Genomic DNA, 22394 nt, shown 5'->3' with positions numbered 1-22394 from the left:
GATGAGAGTGTAGAAGAAAATGGGGGAGGTTAAGGGGAGACTTAAAGAGGAACATGAGTTTTTATGGTCTCTGAAAATTTCCTTGACATTCTTTTCCAGGTTGACTTTGGATTTGCTAAGAAAATAGGATCTGGACAGAAAACATGGACATTCTGTGGGACCCCAGAGTATGTAGCCCCTGAAGTCATTCTCAACAAAGGCCACGACTTCAGTGTGGATTTCTGGTCCCTGGGAATTCTAGTGTATGAGCTCCTGACTGGCAAGTAAGTCCTTTCAAGTTGTGCTCTGCCTCTTCTTCGGAGAAGTGCCAAAATAACTAATGATTTATGAGCTTAACATTTTGGAATGTGATGCCTTTTCGTCTTTACATTATTTCACACATAGTATGCTTGCTAGTTTATAATGTAGAGAAAAGATGCAGGAAGGTAAAAGAAAGGCGCACAGAATGGTATGGTTTACCTAGAATGGCAAGCCCTCTTAGGGTAGATAACATATTAAGTGTGTGAAGGTTTTGATAATTCAGCATAAGAATAAGAAAAGGAATTGAAATTGTAGGCTATGTTATTGTTTCCTTTTGTATAGTTTTGTAATTGATAAAATAGTAATCATTTTCAATTGAACTCATTGATCAAATAAACTAAATTTAGCCATGTTCTTCTATCTTCCCAATAAATCATTAACCAGAAATGCTAAGAGAAAGCAACATTGCTGAAATTAAATGACATTCCCCTTGTCTTCTGCTTTCTAGAGGTGCTAATTAACAGAGACATGACACAGCAGAGGTCTTAGCAGTTAAAATTGAATTGTCATTCCCAAAGAGATTAAGGGAGTATATTAATGAATCCAAGATTCCAAATATACAACATGCGCACACATATTTATAATCACACATGCGCACCCACATTCATATATAGGCTATATGTAATATCAACTCATATTTGTAAAATATTTTAGTTTACAGAGCACTTACCTGTGTAAAAACTTGCATGGAAGCTAAAGCAGGAAACTTTATCACTTCTTTACAATTTAAATTTTGATTATTTTATGATTTAGATATTATAGATTAGAAGACCAGGGAAGTGAGCTACCCGCCTAAGATTGGGGATTTCATCCCAGATCTTCTGACTAAATGTGATGCATTTTCCATTACATACATGTCATGTAGCATAGTGCATGGGCAATACCCACCGGATTCGAATCAGTTATCTTTCCAATTCTGTACCTACATTTTTCATTTACTGATTTGCCTATCCTTATAAACCTTTATAACCAAATATTCTGAGTCTTAATTTCAGGGAGGATTTGCATGTGGAATGGCATAAGAAAATACCGGAATGAACCCATTGATGGGAATTCAAGTCTGAATACATATTTTACAAAACGAGTTTTATGGAATCTTCTTGAACTTTTTACACTACAAATTTTAATGTTCAATTGTCCTTGTCAATATGCATTGAGCAAACAGATATGGAAGATTATATTATCTGTAATAAATTTCAGATATTCATTGCTTAAAATTTTGAAGGAAAGAAGGGAAGAATATCCAGATAGTCACTCAGAGAGAAAGTTGCTTAAGGTCTTGAAACACAAGGAATTCTATTTCATGAATTTGTTTTCTCATCCCTGGAAAATTTGTTAGCTGCATTTCTAAGAGACACATGATATTTCCCTTAGGTCACTGAAGAATAAACATTTCAGTCTTCACCAACTGGGATAACTTGTTAAAGGTGAAGGAAAATCAAATGAGGGAATAAGGAAGTGGGAGGAAACCCCAATAATTTGGAGTTGCTAAGGTGGCTTGAGCTGTCATAAAAAAGTTGGCAAAGGTTTTCAGGGTAGAGCACAAGAAAAATTAATTTTATATGCCCTGAACTCTAGAGTCAGGAGATAAATGAAAATGAGAAAATAACTGAAAAACAAAATGCAATATAGTTGTAAATATATAAACGAGTTGAAAATATTATAGCCATGTTTTTGTTTCCTACCTCATTTTCTTTACAGGGGAAACAGATTGCTGAAAGTTAGCACACTGACCTTATTACAAGTTTATTACCCAGAGTGGGGACTCTCAGCATCAAAAAGTTCTCAAGCATGACTGAGAAATAGCAAGCAGTCCATGAACATCATCTTTATTTTTCAAATATTAAAGGACACAGTAGAATAGATTAGGAAGTGTTTTTAAAAGCAAAGTGTATGCATTAAAATGGTATTCAAATTCAATTCCCAGTTCTTTCTTTCTCATCTTAGCAACTCTTTCCTTGAAGTACTCTCCTCACAGGACCTCTCTCTCTCCCATTTCTTTTCCCACACTGGTGGCTCCATCTCAGTCTCCATTACTGGGTCCCCTTCCTCATCCTGACCGCTAAGTATTGGGCCACTTCTGGTCTTGATCTCTCTTCCATCTACTCCAGTGATGGCGGCGAACCTTTTGAGCGTGGCGTGGCAGCATTTTGAAAAACTCTGGTGCCGTGTCACATATAGAAATTTTTTGATACTTGCAACCATAGTAAAACAAAGACATATTTTTGATATTTATTTTATATATTTAAATGCCATTTAACAGAAAAATCAACCAAAAAATGAGTTTGCGTGTCACCTCTGACACGCGTGTCATGGGTTCGCCATCACTGATCTACTCACTCCCTGGGTGATCATCAAGCTCCACAATCCTAAATACTGCCTGGTGACTTCCCAGAATCATATCTCCAGCTCTAAGCTCTTCCATGAATGTCAGACACAGAAATTCAACTGCCTGCTTAGCATCTCTATTTTATGTTCAAACATGACTCTGCATTCCTCATAATCTGCTCTGCACTCCTGCACCCACACCCCACCCCAGTCATTCTTTTCTGAGTCAGTGTAGCTTCATTCAGTAGGTCAAAACACTTGGCCATCATTCTCGAATTCTTTCTTTCTACCTTACACCACATTCACCTACCAGCTAGTCCTGTTTGCTTTACTGTCTAAATAAATCCAGAATCCAGCCACATCTTACCACCTTCCCCACTACCATCCTAGTCCAGGCTGCCATGCCTGCCTTTCTCTACCACTATCACCATCACAGTTTATGGTCCACACTTTAAAGAGGGGGGGTGGGGAGCTTACCATGGCTGCTGTAAATTAGATCATTTGACTCACAACATATCCCAGGTCCTTACCATAGCCCAATAGATCTATATAACATTGTAACTGTCTCCTATATCCCTTTCTCCTGCTTACTCTCTCCACTGGCAACACTTCCCTCCTCACTGCTCCAAGAACAACCCATACCTATCCTGACTCATGGCCTTCGTATTGCTGTCTTGGAATCCTCTGACCACCGTTAAAGGTGTGGTTCATTCACTCCTTCTCTTCATTCATACCTCTGCTCCACTGTCAACTCATGAGAGAAGTTTCTTGTATCTATTCTGTCTTTAAAAAAAAATCACACCTCTCTGTCATTTTCTGTCACCTCCCACTTTATTTTTTCTTTTTAGCGATTATCAATACCTGAGCAATTACTTGTATGGGTATATGTGTAATTTATTAAAATGATGTGAAATTGATGAAATTATTTTCTACCATTTCTCCAGACTTGTCATAGAGCAACTAATGCAAGAGAGAGAAGGAGGGAGGGAGAGAGGAAGGAAATAATGGAGGGGGGAGGGAAGAAGGTCTTAGTTGTACATGTGTCTCAGAACCTGGTCCTAGTGGCCTATGTTGTCTTTTCTCTAGCCCGCCCTTTTCCGGGACTGACCAAATGATGACCTACAATTTGATTCTCAAAGGAATTGAAAAAATGGATTTTCCCAGAAAAATAACAAGAAAACCTGAGGATTTGATTAGGAGGCTTTGCAGGTGAGAATGACACTGAGAAACCTCTTGTTCCTGGGGAAAGTGTGAAAGTTTCTTATTTCTGTCTCTGCACATTTTAAATTAGGTATATATTTACTTTCTGTACTTTTCTCTGTAGCTAAAATATAATTAAAGAAAATTTGTTTCTGTGTTGCAGTCTATCCTGGGAGTTTGAGTTTACCTTATTTAAGGAATCACAGTACTGACTTATAAAAGATGTAACATTTTCAGGTTGCTTTAGGAGTCATCCTTATCTGTTAGAGCAAAATGGAACCACAAACCTTAGCATAATAAAGGAGTAATTAATTTACAATCTTGTTATTTTTAGAGAAAACCAATGGTGATGATAAAGTGTTACTATACGCCCTCTTTCAATTTTCATTTTTTTTTTAAAAAAAGCACTCTTCTAGCCTTATTTTATTATTATTTTTATTGAGGTATAATGGGCATATAATATATTGGTTTTGCATGTACAATGCAATGATTTGATATTTGTAAACACTGCAGAATGATTACCACAATAAGTTTAGTTACCATCTGTCGCCATACAGTTACACAAAATTTTTTCTTTCTTGTGATGATAACTTTTAAGATTTGCTCTCTTGTCAACTTTTAAATATTCGCTGCAATATTATTGACTATAATCACCATGCTGTAAATTACGTCACCATGACTTATTTATAACTGGAAGTTTGGACCTCTTGATCTCATTCACCCATTTTGTCCACCCCACCTCCCTCGCCACTGGCAACCACTATTTTGTTCTCTAAATCTATGAGTTTTGGTTTGTTGGTTTATTTGTTTTATTTTTAGATTCCACATATTAGTTACATCCTACAGTATCTGTCTTTCTCTGTCAGACTTATTTCACTTAGCATAATACCTTCAAGGTCCATCCATGCAAGATTTCATTTTTTTTTTTTTTGTGCCTGAAGTATTCCATTATATATATATTCTTTATCCACTTATCCATTGATGAACATCACATCTTCTTTATCCACTCATCCATTAATGGACACTTAGGTTGATTTTATAGCTTGGTTATTATCTGTATATATAAAAGGCTAAGTGACCATCCGTCCATCCATCCAACCAACCGACCAACCAGTACACATGATGCACACTAGCAATTTAAAAATAAATTTTGACTCGTGCATGTGCGATGCATATAAAGCTCTCTCTGGTGCCAATTGCATGCGTGTTTTAATTTTATAATAGTATATTTTATATACTATTTTGACATGTAATTTTTTGCAGTAATGTAATTACTGCACGAATCTTTCTTCTAATTAATTTCCTTTCAATGTGCTTGAATCTGTGCACCAGGCCACCAGTAAATAATATTGCAGTGAACATAGGGATGCATCTGTGTTTTTGAATGAATGTTTTTATTTTCTTTGGATAAATACCTAGAAGTAGAATTGCTGGATCATATTGTCATTCTATTTTTAATTTTTGAGGAACCACCATACTGTTCTCCATAGTGGTTACACCAATTTATATTTCTAACAACAATGTGCAAGGGTTCTCTTTTCTCTATATCCTTGCCAACACTTTATTTGTTGACTTTTTGATAATAGCCATTCTAACAGGTATGAAATGAAATTACATTGTGGTCTTGATTTGCATATCTCTGATTGGTAATTATGTTGAACACCTTTTCATGTACCTGTTGGCCATCTGTAGATCTTTCGTTGAAAAAACATCTATTTAGATTTTCTGCACATTTTTAATTTTTTTCTTTTTGCTATCAAGTTGTATGATTACTTTATATATTTTGGATATTAACTCCTTATCAGATATGTGATTTGTAAATATTTTCTTTCATTCTGTAGGTTGTCTTTTCATTTTGTTGATGGTTTCCTTTGCTATGCAAATGCTTTTTATTTTTTATGTAATTCCATTTATTTTTGCTTTTGTTGCCTTTGCTTTTGGAGTCAGATCCAAAAAAATCATCACCAAGACTGATGTCAGAGAGCTTACTGCCTATGTGGTTTTTTTAAGGAGTTTTAGGATTACAGATCTTACATTCAAATCTTTAATCTTTTTAGAGGTGTGTGTGTGTGTGTGTGTGTGTGTATGTATGTGTATGGTGAAAGATAGTATTCTTTTGCATGTGGCTGTCCAGTTTTCCCAACATCATTATTAAAGAGACTATCCTTTCCCCATAATATATTCTTGCCTCCTTTGTCATAAATTAATTGTTCATATATACATGTGCCTATTTCTTGGCTCTCTATTCTGTTCCATTGATCTATGTGTCTGTTTTTATGCCACTGTCACACTGTTTTGATTAATATAACTTTGTAATATAGTTTGGTGAGGTTTTTAGGGTTTTCTATATATAAAATTATATCATCTGCGAATAATAACTGTTTGACTTCTCCCTTTCCAATATGGAGGTCTTTTTTTTGTCTTGCCTAATTGCTCTGACTAGTACTTCTAATGCTGTGTTGAATAAAAGTGGTGAGAGTCGATATCCTTTTCTTGTTTCTGATCTTAGAGAAAAAATTTTGACCTTTTTGCCTTTGAGTATGATATTATCTGTAGGTTGTTACATATGATCTTTATTATATTGAGATACATTATACTTCTTTTGAGAGATTTTATTATAAATGGATGTTGAATTTTGTCACATGCTTTTTTTAATCTGTTGAGATGATTATATAATTTTACCCTTTATTTTGTTAATATGTTTCACATTGATTGATTTGCAGATGTTTTGCATCACTGGAATAAATCCTACTTGATCGTGGTGCATGTTTTGTTTGCTAATATTTTGTTGAGGATTTTTGCATCTATGTTCATCTATGTTGGCCTGCAATTTCTGTGTATGTGTGTCCTTGTCTGGTTTGGCCTCATAAAATGAGCTTGGAAGCACTCATTTCTTTTCAATTTTTTGGAAGACTTTGAGAAGTATAGGTATTAAGTCTTCTTTTAATTTTATTTTTTAAAATATATTTTTATTGATTTCAGAGAGGAAGGGAGAGGGAGAGAAAGATAGAAACATCAACGATGAGAGAATCATTGATCGGCTGCCTCCTGAATGCCTCCCACTGTGGACTGAGCCCACAGCCTGGGCATGTGCCCTTGACTGGTCTCAAACCCGGGACCCTTCAGTCCACAGGCCGATGCTCTATCCACTGAGCCAAACCAGCTAGGTATAAATCTTCCTTTTAAACGTTGGTAGAATTCACCTTTGAAGCCATCTGGCCCTGGACTTTTGTTTGTTGGGATATTTTTGTTTACTGATTCAATCTCCTTTTTAATAATCTGTTTATTCAGATTTTCTATTTTTCCATGATTAAGTCTTAAAATATTATGTTTCTACTAGAGGCCCAGTGCATGAAATTCGTGCACTTGTAGGGGGGGAATCCCTCATCCTGGCCTGTGCCCTTTTACAGCCCAGGAGCCCTCAGAGGATATTAGTCAGACATCCTTAGTGCTGCTGTGGAGGCAGGAGAGGCTCCCACCACTGCCGCAACACTCGCCAGCTGTATGCCCGGCTTCTAGCTGAGCAGCGCTTTTTTCTTTATTACTTGGTGAGTCTAGCTAAAGATTGTCAGTTTTATCTTTTCATAGAACCAAAGCTTAGTTCTGTTGATCCTTTCCTTTAGTCTCTATTTTATTTTTATTTTTTGCTCTGATCTTTATTTTTTCCTTCCTTCTATAAACTTTTGGCTTTGTTCTTTTGATAGTTCCTATAGGTTAAATTGTTTGGGATTTTTTTGTTTCTTGAGGTAGGCCTGTATCACTATTATCCTCCCTCTTAGAACTGATTTTCCTGCATCCTGTCGATTTTGTTAAGTTGTATTGCCATTTTCATTGTTTCAAGTTATTTTTTTATTTCTGCTTTAATTTCTTTATTGACCCATTGGTTATTCAGTAATATGTTATTTACTCTCCACATATTTATGATTTTTCCAGTTTTCTTCTCCTATTTGATTAGTTTCTTAGCATTGTGGTTGGAAAAGATACTTGATATAATTTCAGTCTTCTCTAAATTTATTGAGACTTGTTATGTGCCCTAACATATGATTGATAGAATTCCTGTAGAATGTTCCATGTGAACTTGAGAAGAATGTGTATTCTGTTGCTTTTGTATGGAGTTTTCTGTATATATCTATTAGGTCTATCTGGTCTAATATGTCCTTGGTGTGAACTGCTGGGTTTAGCGAGGTGGTGGGAGAGGGTGGGGCTAGGGCATACCTGCTGGCTTCTGAGAAGCTGCAGAGAGCTCTGGGGTGGGGTGTGCTTGCTGACACTGCCCAGGTAGAAAGAGAGGGCAAAAATGCTACAGCACCTCCATCCCGGAGGGAGTCTTAACTGGCCCCTCCCTCTCCAACAGACACTTCAAGATTAGCAATGACTCTCCTTTACATATATTCTACATACTTTTCAAACTAATACTTCTGTGCTGGTCCCTGGGACAAATACGTCTGTGTTTCAGCCCTAGAAAAAGTATGTCAGTTCCCTGCAGACCTGTAAGTCTTTTAAATGTGAGCCTTGTTGGTTTTCAAAGGTAGACATTTTAGGGGCTCAACTTCCCATTGAGGGTCCGAAGGGTTGGGGTGACTGATGTGGACCATGAACCCCTTGCTCCTCAGGGAGAATTTTCAGATTTGTGAGATCCCTTCTGATTGGTGGAGTTTTTGGCGAGACTGTCTCTTCCTCTCCTACCTGCCTTTGTGGGGCACATTTACAATTTATTGTGAGGGAACTGTTCAGCTAGCTTTCAGGTCTTTTTCAGAGAGAATTGTTCCATATGTAGTTGTAGATTTGGTGTGTTCATGGGAAGAGTTGAGTTCAGGTTCTTCCTGCACCACCAACTTGGACCCCAGCCCTGGCCTTATTTTCGATTACTCCCAAATTTCTATCTACCATTAAAAATAATTTATTAGGGAACAGAAGAGTTATATAATTTTGTTTGAATTTTACTTTGTTGCTGCTTTTTTCCCCGCACAGTTGAACTTTTTTAAAACCATTAAAATTTAATAAATACAGAACATGAAACCTAGCTGTGGGTTGCCAACAGAAATTTCTGCATGCTTCCAGCCGAGGTGTAAATGATTCTCTAAAGCTTTATCTGATTTTCTCAGCAGAGTTTGTAAAATAGCCACCTCCTGTTCTTTTACATAATCATTTCCAGTGCATTTAAAGCACTAGGAGATCTATAGATATAGATAGAAATATAGATATGTACATAAATATGTAAGTATAGTTATATACATATATATTACAGATATAGATGTAGATATATTCCTAACTCTAATTTGACAGTAACTCCTCTAGAACATGTGTTTCTTATCCCCCTCCACCCAGATACTTAGCCTATGAATATTGTTGAATAAATTAATGAAAGAATAAAGAAATGTCAAATTTTAAAATTTACTCAATCATAATGATTATAAACTGTCTTTTAACAATTATTATTTTAGGCAAAATCCAACAGAAAGGCTGGGAAATCTGAAGAATGGAATCAATGACATTAAGAAACACAGGTACATAGTTACTTCTTTGCCCGGAAAAATATAGAAATTTATAGAAAACTATGCTAATCTTGAAGCTGCTCTCAGTAAGCTACAAGGGTTCCCTTACAGACTCTCAGTTTTTCCTTTTTTGGCACTTTATATTTAATTTGTGTTTTACCAGATGCAGTCACAATAATCAGTCTCAAAATGACTTCTCTAATGCTGGACATTCATATCATGGATGGATGAAGCTTAAAACAAGTTATAAAATCACATCTTCAAGTTATAGCAACTTAGTTTTTTTATCCACTGCAATCTTTATTTTTATTTTTAAAATATCAGCTTGGATTCTGTAAATGAATTGTTCTAATTTTCTCATTGATTTGTAATGATTTGATTTGTCAATATTCAAGAGAATGGATCAGCTAAATTAACCATTAAGCTGCATTTCAGTTTTTATTAATATTATACATTTATTTTAAATGTCATTTTCCTTTGACCATCTTTCCAAATTCTGAAGCCTCATGTTGTGTTTCACTTTTGGGGTAAAGTACATTGATTTCCCCAAAACAATGTTTTGTCCTTATGTAGTAATCTCACACGGACCTTTTCAGTTCTGTGAATTTCTAAATCTGTCCTTTAGAACCATAGAGAACTCCGTGAGACAGTCTTTCGTAATTGGTTACATATGTGGAAGTTCAAGCCTTTAAGATTTTTTTTTTTCAAATCCATGCCTCGCTAAATTCTCTAATCCTCAAGATATTTTAATTTTGCTTATGATTTACAGATACAATACATCACCTATTGCTAGTACAAAAAGTAAATTTGAGAATTTTATTATTGAAAACCTTTGAGCACACTGATGTGTTCACGTTCAGAAATGAAAACACCTCTCAATATCACATTCCTCTCTGGATATTTTTACTGCTGAAGAATTAAGGGCACATCAACACTGTGAAAATAAAGGGAGAAATGCTGCTGGGATAAAAACACTATTCATTTTTCTTAACATTGGTGATGCAGCTGCCAACCCTGCTCCATCTATTCATGAACTTTCTTGAAATGATGCCATGTATTCAACATTGTAAATTCATAGAGGGCTCTGCCTTTAGGGTGAATTAGAGAGAGATGGTGGGAGGGAGAGAGGGAGGAACGGACGGACGGACATCTGTGGATTTTATAAACATTAAAATGTTTAGAGTACTTAATTTTCTCCAGGTTTATTTTTTCTTATTTACCTGAGGCTCGTTTAAATGTAGCTGTCAAATTGTGATTGGACATACATGCAAATTGACGCCAGAGCATTTTCTCACCTTAGCATGGTAATGAAGAGTTTTGAATTTTTTTCTTTGTAGGGATTAATTTGCTTACTCTTTTTAACAGGCAGGATGTTTTTCCCCACATATCTGTAGAGTCAGAGCACAATGTGTAGGGTAGAGTTCACTAGTAAAATGTGTCAGATTTACACAGTACCTTATGGTAACCTCAAAGGGACAAAAACAAACAAACAAACAAAAACAACAACAAAAACCCACCTTATTTTATGCTACTTTCAGAGTGGTGTTTTTTTGTTTTTTTAAGATAAAACATTGGGGGAGGGAGGCCTGAAAAATAGATCTCTCTCTTCCTTCAAATAGGAGTACTATTCTAAAATCTTGCACAAGTCCCCAAAGCTTCTCTACCCAGTTTATTCTCAATCTTCTGTACTAATAAAAAGGTAACATGCTAATTAGACTGGACATCTTCAGGACATCTATCTGGATATCCTTCTGGATAAAGCCACAGTGGCAGGGGCCGAGGCAGAGGCACTTAGGGACAACCAGGCCGGCAAGGGAGGGCAGTTAGGGGCAACCAGGCCAGCAGGCAGAGGTGGTTAGGGGTGATCAGGCAGGCAGGCAGGCAGAGGCAGTTAGGGGCACCAGGAAGGAAGGCAAGTGAGCAGTTAGGAGCCAGCAGTCCTGGATTGCAAGAATGATGTCCGACTGCTGGTTTAGGACTGCCTATGGGATCGGGCGTAAACCAGCAGTCGGACATCTCCCGAGTGGTCCTGGACTGGAGAGGGTGCAGGCTGGGTTGAGGGATTCCCCCCCTCCCATGCACAAATTTCATGTACTGGGCCTCTAGTATTAAAAAAAAAAACCTTTCTAAAATTTTCCATCAGATTTTCCCATTCTTCTCCAAAGTAATTGTTTTCTAAGAGAACTATTCATTTTAACTTTGTATTTAAAAACAATACAGTAAAACATGGCATATTGTTATATGTTTGCCCATTGTCTTTAATCATCTTTCTTAAAAATAGAGTTCCTCCCTTCCCTGTTTATGAGATAACTTATAAAACTAGGCACCAATTTTGTCTCCCAACACTTCTTTGAGAAAAGAGATTAATATACTTGTAGGGTACAATTAAATCTTTCCTGTTGGTAGAGAAATAATTTGTTTTGAGTGTCTCCTCATTACCTTTATTATTTCTAGTCTTTAAAATTACTCTCAAGAATAGCTTCAACAAGTCTTCTAAAAGTGAAGAAGCAATTTAAGTGCTGTTGCTGCTAATATTTCTTTGGTGAATATTTTTCATACATGAGTACATGCTGGCACTTGTACGACTTAAAATTTGGTTAGTGTCAAAAGGCCAAGTGTTAAGTGAATAGCCACTCATGTCAAGTAAATATTGCCATAAGTCAAATTGTAACAAGTACTTAGCAAGAATTGCATAGGCTCTTTGATTCAGTAGAGTAACAGTGATGATTTTTGTTAATGTTTATGGAGTAGCTTCTGGGAAGAGAGCATTGTAAAATATGTTAAAAGGAATTGTGGCAGTGTTTGGTGTCAAAGGAAAAGAATCCACAGAACTTGGAGCCTGGAAATCCCTAAAATGGACCATCAGTCTGTGCAAAGGAGCTGATGGGTGGAACAAGGAAAGGACTTCTGTGGTTTGGTAGCAAGAACAAGGGAAGCCATACAGCTTGTCTGACTCCCACTCTTTGACTAGTGTCTCAGTAGCTTATGCCAAAATGGCACTTTGGGGTAAGAATGGCACCTGAAATGGAATGTTCTAGAACCTGTCCTCTCTGGTGTTTTTTTTTACTTTTTCTTAAGTTTAGACTTGGAATGGGAAATCCAGTCAAGGCTTGAACCAAACCCACTCCAGGGATGAGAGAGATTGAGAAAGGTGAAAGAGTATAATTTCTGGTGTGACCAACAGATAGAGGATGTGACAGCCTCCGAAAGTCTCCCACTCCCACAACTCCAGTTCCATGCTCTTTCCTGTGGCCACTCTCCACATAGCAGCCAGAAGTATTTTTTGAAAATACATCTAGATTGTATAATTTAGTTAGAATTTTCTATTGGCTTCCTGTCATGCATAAAACTCTAGTTCCTTACTGTGTCCTACAAGGCCTTACATGATTTGGCCTCTAGCCATTTTTCACACATCATTTTTTCCCAAGTTTCCCCTGAATTCACCACACTGAAGCTCATTCCATCCACCTGGAAGGCTCTTGCCCCAGATCTTCCAATTGCTTCCCTGTTCTTTTCATTCCGGCCTTATTTCAAATATGTTTTCTTCAAATACCACCCTCACTAAAAACAGCCTCTTCTAACCCATCCCCATGTCAGTCATTATCTATCACTTTATTCTCTTCAATCTTCTTAGTATTATCTATACTAATAAAAGGGTAATATGTGAATTGGTCACAGCGCCCTCACAGTCATGACCGGATATGCTAATTAGCCCTGATATGCTAATTATCCATTACCAGTATGCAGATTGACCATCACTCCAACACATAAGATGGCCGCCCCCATGTGGCCACAAGATGGCCGTCGCAATATGGCCTGCAGGGGAGGGCAGTTTGGGGCAACCAGGCTGGCAGGGGAAGGCAGTTGGGGGGGATCGGGCTGGCAGGGGAACAGTTAGGCGTCGATCAGGCCGGCAGGGGAAGGCAGTTGGGGGGGATCGGGCTGGCAGGGGAACAGTTAGGCGTCGATCAGGCCGGCAGGGGAAGGCAGTTGGGGGGGATCGGGCTGGCAGGGGAACAGTTAGGCGTCGATCAGGCTGGCAGGGGAGTGGTTAGTGGATGATCAGACTGGCCGGCAGAAGCAGTTAATGGCAATCAGGTAGGCAGGCAGATGAGCAGTGGGAAGCCAGCAGTCCTGGATTGTAAGAGGCATGTCTGACTGCTGCATGATTGAGGTCAGGGAGGGACGAGGGAAGTTGGCCAGCTGGGAGGGACCTAAGGAGGGCTCCAGGGCATATCTGGCCCATCTCGCTCAGTCCTGATCAGCCAGACCCCAGCAGCAAGCTCACCTACTGGTTGGAGCATCTGCCCCCTGGTGGTCAGTGCACATCGTAGCGAGCAGTTGAGTGGCCTTACCATATCATTAGCATATTAGGTTTTGATTGGTTGAACAGACAACTGGACGACCAGACACTTCGCATATTAGGCTTTTATTGTATAGGATAATATATAGTGGATCATTAGATAGCAGTAAGTTCTGTGGAGGAGGAATAAAGCAGAGAAGGGGGAATAGAAAGTGTGTGGAGGTTGGGATAGGAAAAGGCTTGCAATATTAGACTTATGGCTAAAAAAGGTCTTGCTAAGAAGATGACCTTTGAGAACAGACCTGAGAGTGTTGAGGGAATAAACAATGTGGAAATTTTGGGGAAAAGGCAATGTAGCCAGGGGGTCTTAAGTGCAAAGGTTAAAGTAGGAGCATCCTTAGCTTATTGGAACAATGGTGAGGAGATAAATGAGCAAGGAAGAGAGAAGAGAAACACAGGACAGTGGTAAGGTGAAAGACAGGTGGTGGTGGAAAGGGTGGTTTTGTAGGGCCTTATGACTTATAGCAAAGGCATTGTAAAGACTTTGCCTTTTACACTGAGTGAATTGAGAAGTATTGGAGAGTTTTGTACAAAAGCATAATGAGACCTGACTTATGTTTTAAATGATTACTCTTGTTACTGAGTTGTTTCCCAGAGACAAATGCAGGAGGACCCATCAGATTATTATAATAATACAAGCAAGGAATAATAGTGGGTTGGCCTATGTAGGTAGTGGGAATGTGTTGAGAATTTGTCATATTCTGAATACAGGCATATTTTACAAGTAACAATGACAAGATTTGCCTATAGACTGAGTTAGGGTTTTAGAGAAAGGACAACTCCAAGATCTTTGGTTTAAGCAATTGGAAGAGTTAAGGCAAGTTAGTTGGGGGGAATTTGGAGCTCCGGTATGGGTCTGATACATGCTAGATGCCTGGTAGACATGAGTTGGGAGATGATGAATAGCAGTTATAGCTAATAGTCTGTAAAGCAATGGAGATGTCTTGGTTAGAAATAGAAATCTGGGAGTAGACAGTATTTAAATGCTATCAAAAACCACAAGACTGAAGTGAGAGTATTGAAAAAAGAAGTCCAAGGACTGAGCCAGGGATCACACCAACTTCCTGTGGAAATAGCAGTGGAAATGTTGGAAAGCACCCAAGAAAGTCAGGACAGTAGCATGTCCAGAAGCCAAGTGCAGGGTGGGTTCAGGGAGTGTGACTGTGAGTATACACTGTGGCAAAGGCTTCTAACAAGTTAAATAAGATGAAAACTGAGAACTGTCACTATTCAATGGAGTGGAGGTGGTGAAATCTGATTGTAGTGTGATCAGGAAAAAATGGGTAAATAGAGTGATTAGATAATTCTTACAAAGAGCTTTCCACCAAGTGGAAGGAAAGAAAAGGAGTGAGAGTTGGAAGGGAGTTCAGGTCTAAAGAGAGTGTTTTGTAGTTGGAAGAAATAAAATGTTTCCGTTCTGATGAGAATGACCCAGCAGAGAAGATGTTGCAGACTCAGGAGGGAGGAGAATTGCAGGAGCATGACTTTGAATAAAGAGTCTACAATAAAGAGTTACACAGAAGAGGAGTTGGCCTTAGCTAGGAGCAAAGGCAGCTAATCCATGGTACTGGAGAGAAGGGAACATACAGTAGTGAGTGGGTAGGCAGGTATGCTGGTGGAAAACTGTGGACGTTCTCTTTTTGCTTCAGTTTTCTCATCATTTGGGAGTGAGGGTGGGAGGAGATCCTGGAAGTTTGAAGAGAGAAAACAAAGTATGAATTATGAATCTATGGCAGTGCGACAATGAGTAGGATAACAGGGAAATTTAGACTGGTTATGGGGCAGCATCAAGTGCTCCTTGGGGTTAGTGGGCATGGATTTAATGCAGAGGTGGGGGACCTTTTTTCTGCCAAGGGCCATTTGGATATTTATAACATCATTCACTTAATATAATTCATTTCATATAAATTTATGTTGTGATGAAAAAGCTCCTAGATTTATTGAATTTCGAGTTCTGCCTGCGATTGCCTTGGCAAGGCCAGACCAGATGATTTTTCAGGACAACATGGCCCAGCCATTGGACGTTCCCCACCCTGATTTAATGTAAGACCAGACAACCAGCATGGTCCAGTATTTCCTCCGACGACATTGCTGGCAGGGAGCAGACAACGAAATGGCTTGATAGATAACTGACATGCTAATAGTTTTCAGGCAAGTAATATTTCTCTGTACTTTTCTCATTTCTCAGGTGGTTAAGTGGTTTTAATTGGGAGGGACTGAAAGCACGGAACCTTCCATCACCTTTACGAAGAGAGGTATGGTATCCACTATATTGCTGTCATAATTTTTTGTAGGTATTTGATTTTGTAAACAAGTTTTAGGTGCATGTGTGTAACAGATTTTAGATTTTTTAAATAGTTTTTTAAAATTTAAGTTAAAATGTCCTAATAGTTGTGATTGTAGGGACTAAATAGTATTACCTGTTTGATGAGCATTAGCTTAGCTCTCAGGAATCAATTCCATATAAATCAAAGCCCAAGTTGTCAGTGTTAGACTGATAGATGGCTTTAGAAATAGAGTATGAACCATGTAAGTAATTTGAAGTCTTCGAATAACCATATTAAAAGAGGTAAAAAGAAATAAGTGAAATTAATTTTAATTAATATTCAAATTATTATAACTTCAACATATAATCAACATAAAATATCAATAAGATGTTACAGTTATTTTTTTTTCATACTAAATTTTTGTAATCCCAAGTGGATTTTATACTTTCAACACATGTCAATTCAGACTAGCTACATTTCAAGTGCCCAGTCACTACAGGTGCCTGATTGGACAGCTTAGCTCTAGAAAAAGCAGGACATTTGCTAACTTAGGGGAAACAATGACTCAAAACTGACCTGGATCAACACCCTACAAACTTTATGCTGTGTTCTCTTTGAGGAATTTTGAAGATCTACATCTCCCCTTGTATATTTTTAGAATGACATCTGAATTTTTTATTTTATATTTAAATTGTTATGGAGAATATAATTTTTAGTATGTTGAAAACATTGACATTTTAAAATATAGCACTACTGTTACTGTATCCCTTTAAATATATCTACCATATCATTGAGATTGGATACCAGCCATTAAAAAATACAGACAGAAATATTATTCTCTCTGAATTCATATGTCCACATTTCCATTTTATTTTCCCTTCAAAATTTCATTCTAATGTAAAATAGTTTTATGCTTGGAAACCTTTATTTTTATTTTATTTTTTTAAATATATTTTTAATGGTTCCAGATAGGAAGGAAAAGGAAGAGAGAGATAGAAACATCAATGATGAGAGAGAATCATAGATCAGCTGCCTTCTCTATGCTCCACACTGGGGATCGAGCTCGCAACCCAGGCATATGCCCTGACTGGGAATCGAACTGTGACCTCCTGATTCATAGGTTGATGCTCAACCACTGAGCCATGCCAGTCGGGCATTGGCAACCTTTAATCAATCGTTCTTTCAATGCCTTTCCATTATAGTTTTATGAATTTTAAAATTCCTGTGACCACCAAAATTTCTCTAACAACACAGATATTTCTTCTGGATTCAGTTATAATTACATTTTTATAGCACGTATCAAACAACATAAATATATTACAAAAATTAAAATAATTATTAAACTATTTTGATAAAGAAAATATTTAATGTGCCTATGGACAAATCTTATTTATTTAAAAAATGGACTTAGACTCCACATCAATTTTATTCCTTTTAAAAATTATGTGGATGCAAGTGCTAAGAGTTGTGTTCACATAAATAAATACATGACACCCTCTCCAAAACACGTTATGCTCTATTATAAATAGTATTTTTAATGATCTATCAGCGGATAGTTCAGTTAGGTACTTATATTTGTTAGAAAGCAAAGAATTGGAAACCACTTAATTTGCAAAAGAGCCATTTCACTCTTTCAACGGGATCAATAATATTTTGAATTGTTCCTTTGTTTGGCATTCTGGAAATGTTTTATGGTCAGTTAACCATATAAAAATTCAAAGTTGATGAGAAACTTTAAAAAGTAGAAAGATTCTGGCCAATTTTGATTATTTAAAGTTTTTGATTTTAAGATATTTTTTATTTTGTAAAAAAAAATAGACATAATTTCTGTCACTTTTTCTTTTGGAAATAACTCATCAGGCCAGTTGGCTTCCATTGAATGTGTAATCCAGTGAGAAAATCCATTTGGTGCAAAGGAGAAATCCCATGAGGCTGAGATCTTACATGCAACTTACCAGTAGTTGCAGTTTAAAATCTGTGTTCAGATATGAAAACATTACCCATATGTAATAGCATACTTAGTCAACATCATCCTCATCTTTGCTTTAATTCTTTCTCTATTAGCTCAGTGGACCTACAGACCACAGCTACTTTGACAAGTATCCACCTGAAAAGGGAATACCTCCAGATGAGCTGTCAGGCTGGGATAAAGACTTCTGAAAGAAAAACAAAGAAAAACGAAAAACAGATGATTACTGCCTATCTACTAAGAAGAGAACTATGAGCACCAATAATCCAATTCTGATTATTTTTCCCTTTGGTGTATTGTGATATCTTTTGGAAGACCAGTAGGGAAAATAAATCCCTGCCCACGCTAGGGATTGTGGGTGAATGCTAGTGGGTATGGAGGTGGTTCTGAATTATAATGTCTTATTTAGATGCTGTGAATTATTCATGTATTCTGTTCTTTGCTTTTCTCAAATGTTTAAGACTATCCTATTCTGTCCACAGTCAGAACCATTTTTGTTGAAGGGGCACAGTGTTCTCTGCAATCTATTGCTCCATCCTGATCCATACTCATCTCCTTTGAGTCCTAATAAGGTTTAAAAAGTGTCTTGCCTTTGAGCAAACTAAGTCATCCAAATAGCATCAAGAACAAGGGTGAATTTTGCAAGATTTTCCCTGCTCTCAACAACTCCATGTAAGCATTATGGCATCTTAAAATGGCGTTTTGCAGGAATCTTGGTAGTCAAAAGAGGCTCTTGACTTTAATTGTGTTCAACCTTGAAATGTATTAAGTTGCTTCTGATATTAGTCTAGGCCTAGGGAAAGGCAAGTTTGAGTATTTAGTCAGTGGTACCGCTCCCTAAAATAAGTGAGTTAATTAATCCAATAAGGTAATTATATTTCATTGGGGAAACTTAAAAAAATAAACAAAGCAAAAAAATATTTTCCATTCTCCTGTGACCAGCAGTGATACCTCAGACACTTTCCAAAACTTTGTTAAAGGTGGTTTTAATGTACAGTTAAGTGATGGGCTTTGGGAAAAGTTTTATCTTACAGACTAAGTTGTTTTTATAATCAAAGTAGAAATCATGCAGGGACAAAATTGTGAAGGCTTTTCCTTCCCATGAAATATGGAGAAGAATAAAGTCTTGTAGGTAAGGTTGCTGAGTCTTAAACTCTGAGATATTTTTGGCAGTTCTGTGATTGTTGCTATTAATAAGCCAAGAGTATAGACTAACCAGAGTTAATTTTTAATGAAGATGCCATTAGTCAATGTTGATGCACTGTAATCATTGCTGCGTTAACTCTTTGTAAAGACATCTGGGTTATGATGTGTGTCTAATTGTAGATTGTTACGGCAGACAAGCTGCTGAGGAAGTGATGGGACTGTAAAAGTGGGAGCATAATCTAGCTTCTGCCCTCCTCCGCCTCCTCCATGCAGTCTTCCAAATAGCAAAGAGAGTAATTTCAATAGCATTGGAAGCCAGTACCCAAGTTCTTTACTAGTAAAAGTGTCTGTGTATCCGCCATGATCACTTCCTCGCCCTCCTTCCAAAATGGATAGGAAGCAGACTTTCTCTGTATCTTTTTGATCTGGCAGAGTAAAATTACGGGCTAAGGTATTGCATTATTCAAGTTCTGATTATATTTTTATATGCAAATGTCCCAAGGGAAAAGCAGCCTCTACCCACACCCCACCCATATTTTCTTCATTCAAAGAAAGTCAGCTACATGCTTCCTGAAGAAATAAACCAGATAAGAGAGGTCCAACCCAGGAAGGTGCATTCTTAACAAATTGAATTTCCACATTTAGAATCCTTTTGCTGAACCAAAGAAGTTTTGTTTCCTGGAATAGTATTTTTAAAGACTATGTATTGTACATAGAAAAAACATTTTTAATAGGATTGACATAACTGGCTTAAATGAATTTCTAAGATTTTTAAAAGATTTTTATTTGCATTTGGTTTGTAAGCACTGTATGTTTTACCATGTATATATTTTTAAATTACCCACCTAAATGTAGGTAATTTATGTATTGGGTGGATATTAAAATTGTACAGTTATAATAGCAATGATATTCTCAAAGGAAATATAGAATTGTAATTCAAGAAAGACCTACATATATACAAATAAAAACCGACTTAGACTACTACAGGTATTTTGCCTGTGACTGGCCATATCAATATGTAATATTCACATGTTATTTTATTGTGTTATAGAAAGATGAAGAAATGAGAGATTGAACCAAAATATAATCCCAATTCCACTATTTACTAGCTGGACAGCCTTGGGGGAAAATGACTTCATTTCTTTGAGTACTAGCTTTCTAACCTGTAGAAAAAAGGCACCGTAAAGTAATACCTACACTAGAGGTTTGTTTGGGGGATTAAATAAGATATCTAGAGAGTTTTTTGCTGATACCTGTAAAATAATCAATGCTACATAGATGGGAGCTACTGATACTATTTACTATCTCTATTAGAATTAAAAGGGTCTTAATCATTTAGTCCTGAACCTTAGATATCACATTTATCTTTGTGCACAATTATGTCAATTAAATCCAATATCAACCTTTTCTTTTTCTTTTAAAGCATGAAGTAAAGATGGTTGATCAAATTGCACTGCATAATATGAAGAGTTAACCCTTACTCAAATGAAATGCTTGATTAAGAGCTCACTAAATATTTAAATTTTATTTGTTTATGAATTAAGGAGATATATATATATATGTGTGTGTGTGTGAATATGTATATATATACATATATATACACACACACATATATATATATATATATACATATATATATACACATTTCTTTTTTTCTGAGGACATACAGAACATGATCCTTCTATATATAACTTATTATATTCCCAATGGTTAAATCACTCTTAATCTCTCTTTTCTAGGTGCAGAGTTAATTTTTTATTCTTAAGCTTCTCCTCTGTGGGGCCAGTTTTTCATAATTTTCTCTTAATTTAAAATGTCTAGAGGGAGGAGAATGTACTGATGAAAAGTAAGAGATCTGGTATCAGAAAGATCTGAGTTTGAGTTCTAGCTTTGTTCAGATTTGTGTGACTTTGAAAAGCAAACCACATCTTTATTCATCTGCAACTTCAAGATGTAGGTGGAAAACTTTAAAACATTGGCCAGCATCTAAGTACTTATAGGTCATTAAAAATAACCATTTAGAAGTAAATATATTTAATTTTTGGCATAATAATAAATCCATGCATTTTATTGCTAGGCATTATACTAAAAATATTATCTATTATCTCATGTGCATAAGATTCTAAAATATAAACACACTGACTGTTGACTACTCTCAAAGCTAAACATAGACCTCAAATATGCATTTCATTCACACTTTAGCTGTGGCTCCATCCCAGTTACTATGGCTGTGTAGCAAATTACCCTACAACTTAGTCACCTAGAACAATTCTTTAATTATTCTTCTAGATTCTCTGGGTCAGAAATTTGCACAGCACATGGCAAGGATGGCTTATCTTTGTGCCAGATAAATTGGGGCATTGGGTGAAAAGACTCAAAGACGAGTAGCTCAATGGCTGGGACCAGAATCACCTGAAGGCTTGTTTACCTATATATCTGGAACCCAGGCTGGGACTATTCAGACTGGAACAGCTGACTAGGGTGCCTATACATGTTCTCTCCATGGCTAAGATTCCTCACAGCATGCTGTCCTTAAATTAGTCAGACTCTTTTTGTGGTAGCTTAGAGCTCCAAGAGCAAGTATTCAAACCGTAAAAGGGAGAAGCTGTATTATCCTTTATGACCCAGCCTTAGAGTCGCCTAACATCACTTCTGTCCTATTCTGTTGTTGAAACACAAGCCCACCCAGATTTGAGGGGAGGGAACAGAGACCCCATTTGTTAATAAGGAGAGTTTCCCCAAAGAATTAGCAAGCAGGCCACTTTCTGGCCACCAATTATTTGTATTACTGCCATATGCAAAATAAATTCATTCCCTCCATAGAGCCTCCTTAAAATTATCTCATTATACATCAGCGTCCAGGAACTTGTCATGTAAATCCATTCAGGTGTGGATAAGGCTTCAAAGGTATAATTCGCTGGATATGTCCTTGTAGATCTGAAAGGCTGTGAACTAAGCAAACAGTCGTCTAACCTCATACAACACTGAATGGGGAGACGATCAAAGGATAACCACAACAGATCCTCGCATTTGTGAAGGGGGAGATGAGAGGCACAAAGTGGTCATTGGTCCATAGAATTCTAAAATTTGGTGTGATACATGTTATCGTTTCTCTCTTAAGGGTCAGTCCTACTCCCTGTGACTTATTCTCCATAGCTCTGAACTCCACCTTGTAAAATCGTGGTTCTGCCCTCTGAGTCATTGTTACTTTTTTTTTTTTTTTAAGCTATGGTTGGTATTTATAACTGAATAGACTTCTTAGCCTGTTTTCTGCCTGTAGATATTTGGTGGTAGAGATGCCTCTTCTAATTCTGTCCCTTAATTCC

General features: G+C 37.0%; 1 protein-coding gene across 1 annotated transcript in view; it reads left to right on the top strand.

Annotated features, from left to right (window-relative positions):
• PRKG2 (protein kinase, cGMP-dependent, type II) overlaps nt 1–20425 on the top strand; it is a 79738-nt gene extending 59313 nt beyond the window's left edge. Inside the window, exons 14-18 of the mRNA XM_015557674.1 lie at nt 100–263; nt 3715–3837; nt 9273–9335; nt 15875–15941; nt 18018–20425. Coding sequence (XP_015413160.1) covers nt 100–263; nt 3715–3837; nt 9273–9335; nt 15875–15941; nt 18018–18113 — 513 coding nt within the window. The 3' untranslated portion in view covers nt 18114–20425. The remainder of the gene's footprint in view (nt 1–99; nt 264–3714; nt 3838–9272; nt 9336–15874; nt 15942–18017) is intronic.
• The last annotated feature ends 1969 nt before the right edge of the window (nt 20426–22394 follow it).

The sequence above is a fragment of the Myotis davidii genome, unplaced genomic scaffold, assembly GCF_000327345.1.
Source record: "Myotis davidii unplaced genomic scaffold, ASM32734v1 scaffold449, whole genome shotgun sequence".
Classification (NCBI taxonomy): Eukaryota; Metazoa; Chordata; class Mammalia; order Chiroptera; family Vespertilionidae; genus Myotis; species Myotis davidii.
Note: the sequence above shows the minus strand (reverse complement) of the source record. Positions and strands in the feature narration are given on the sequence as shown.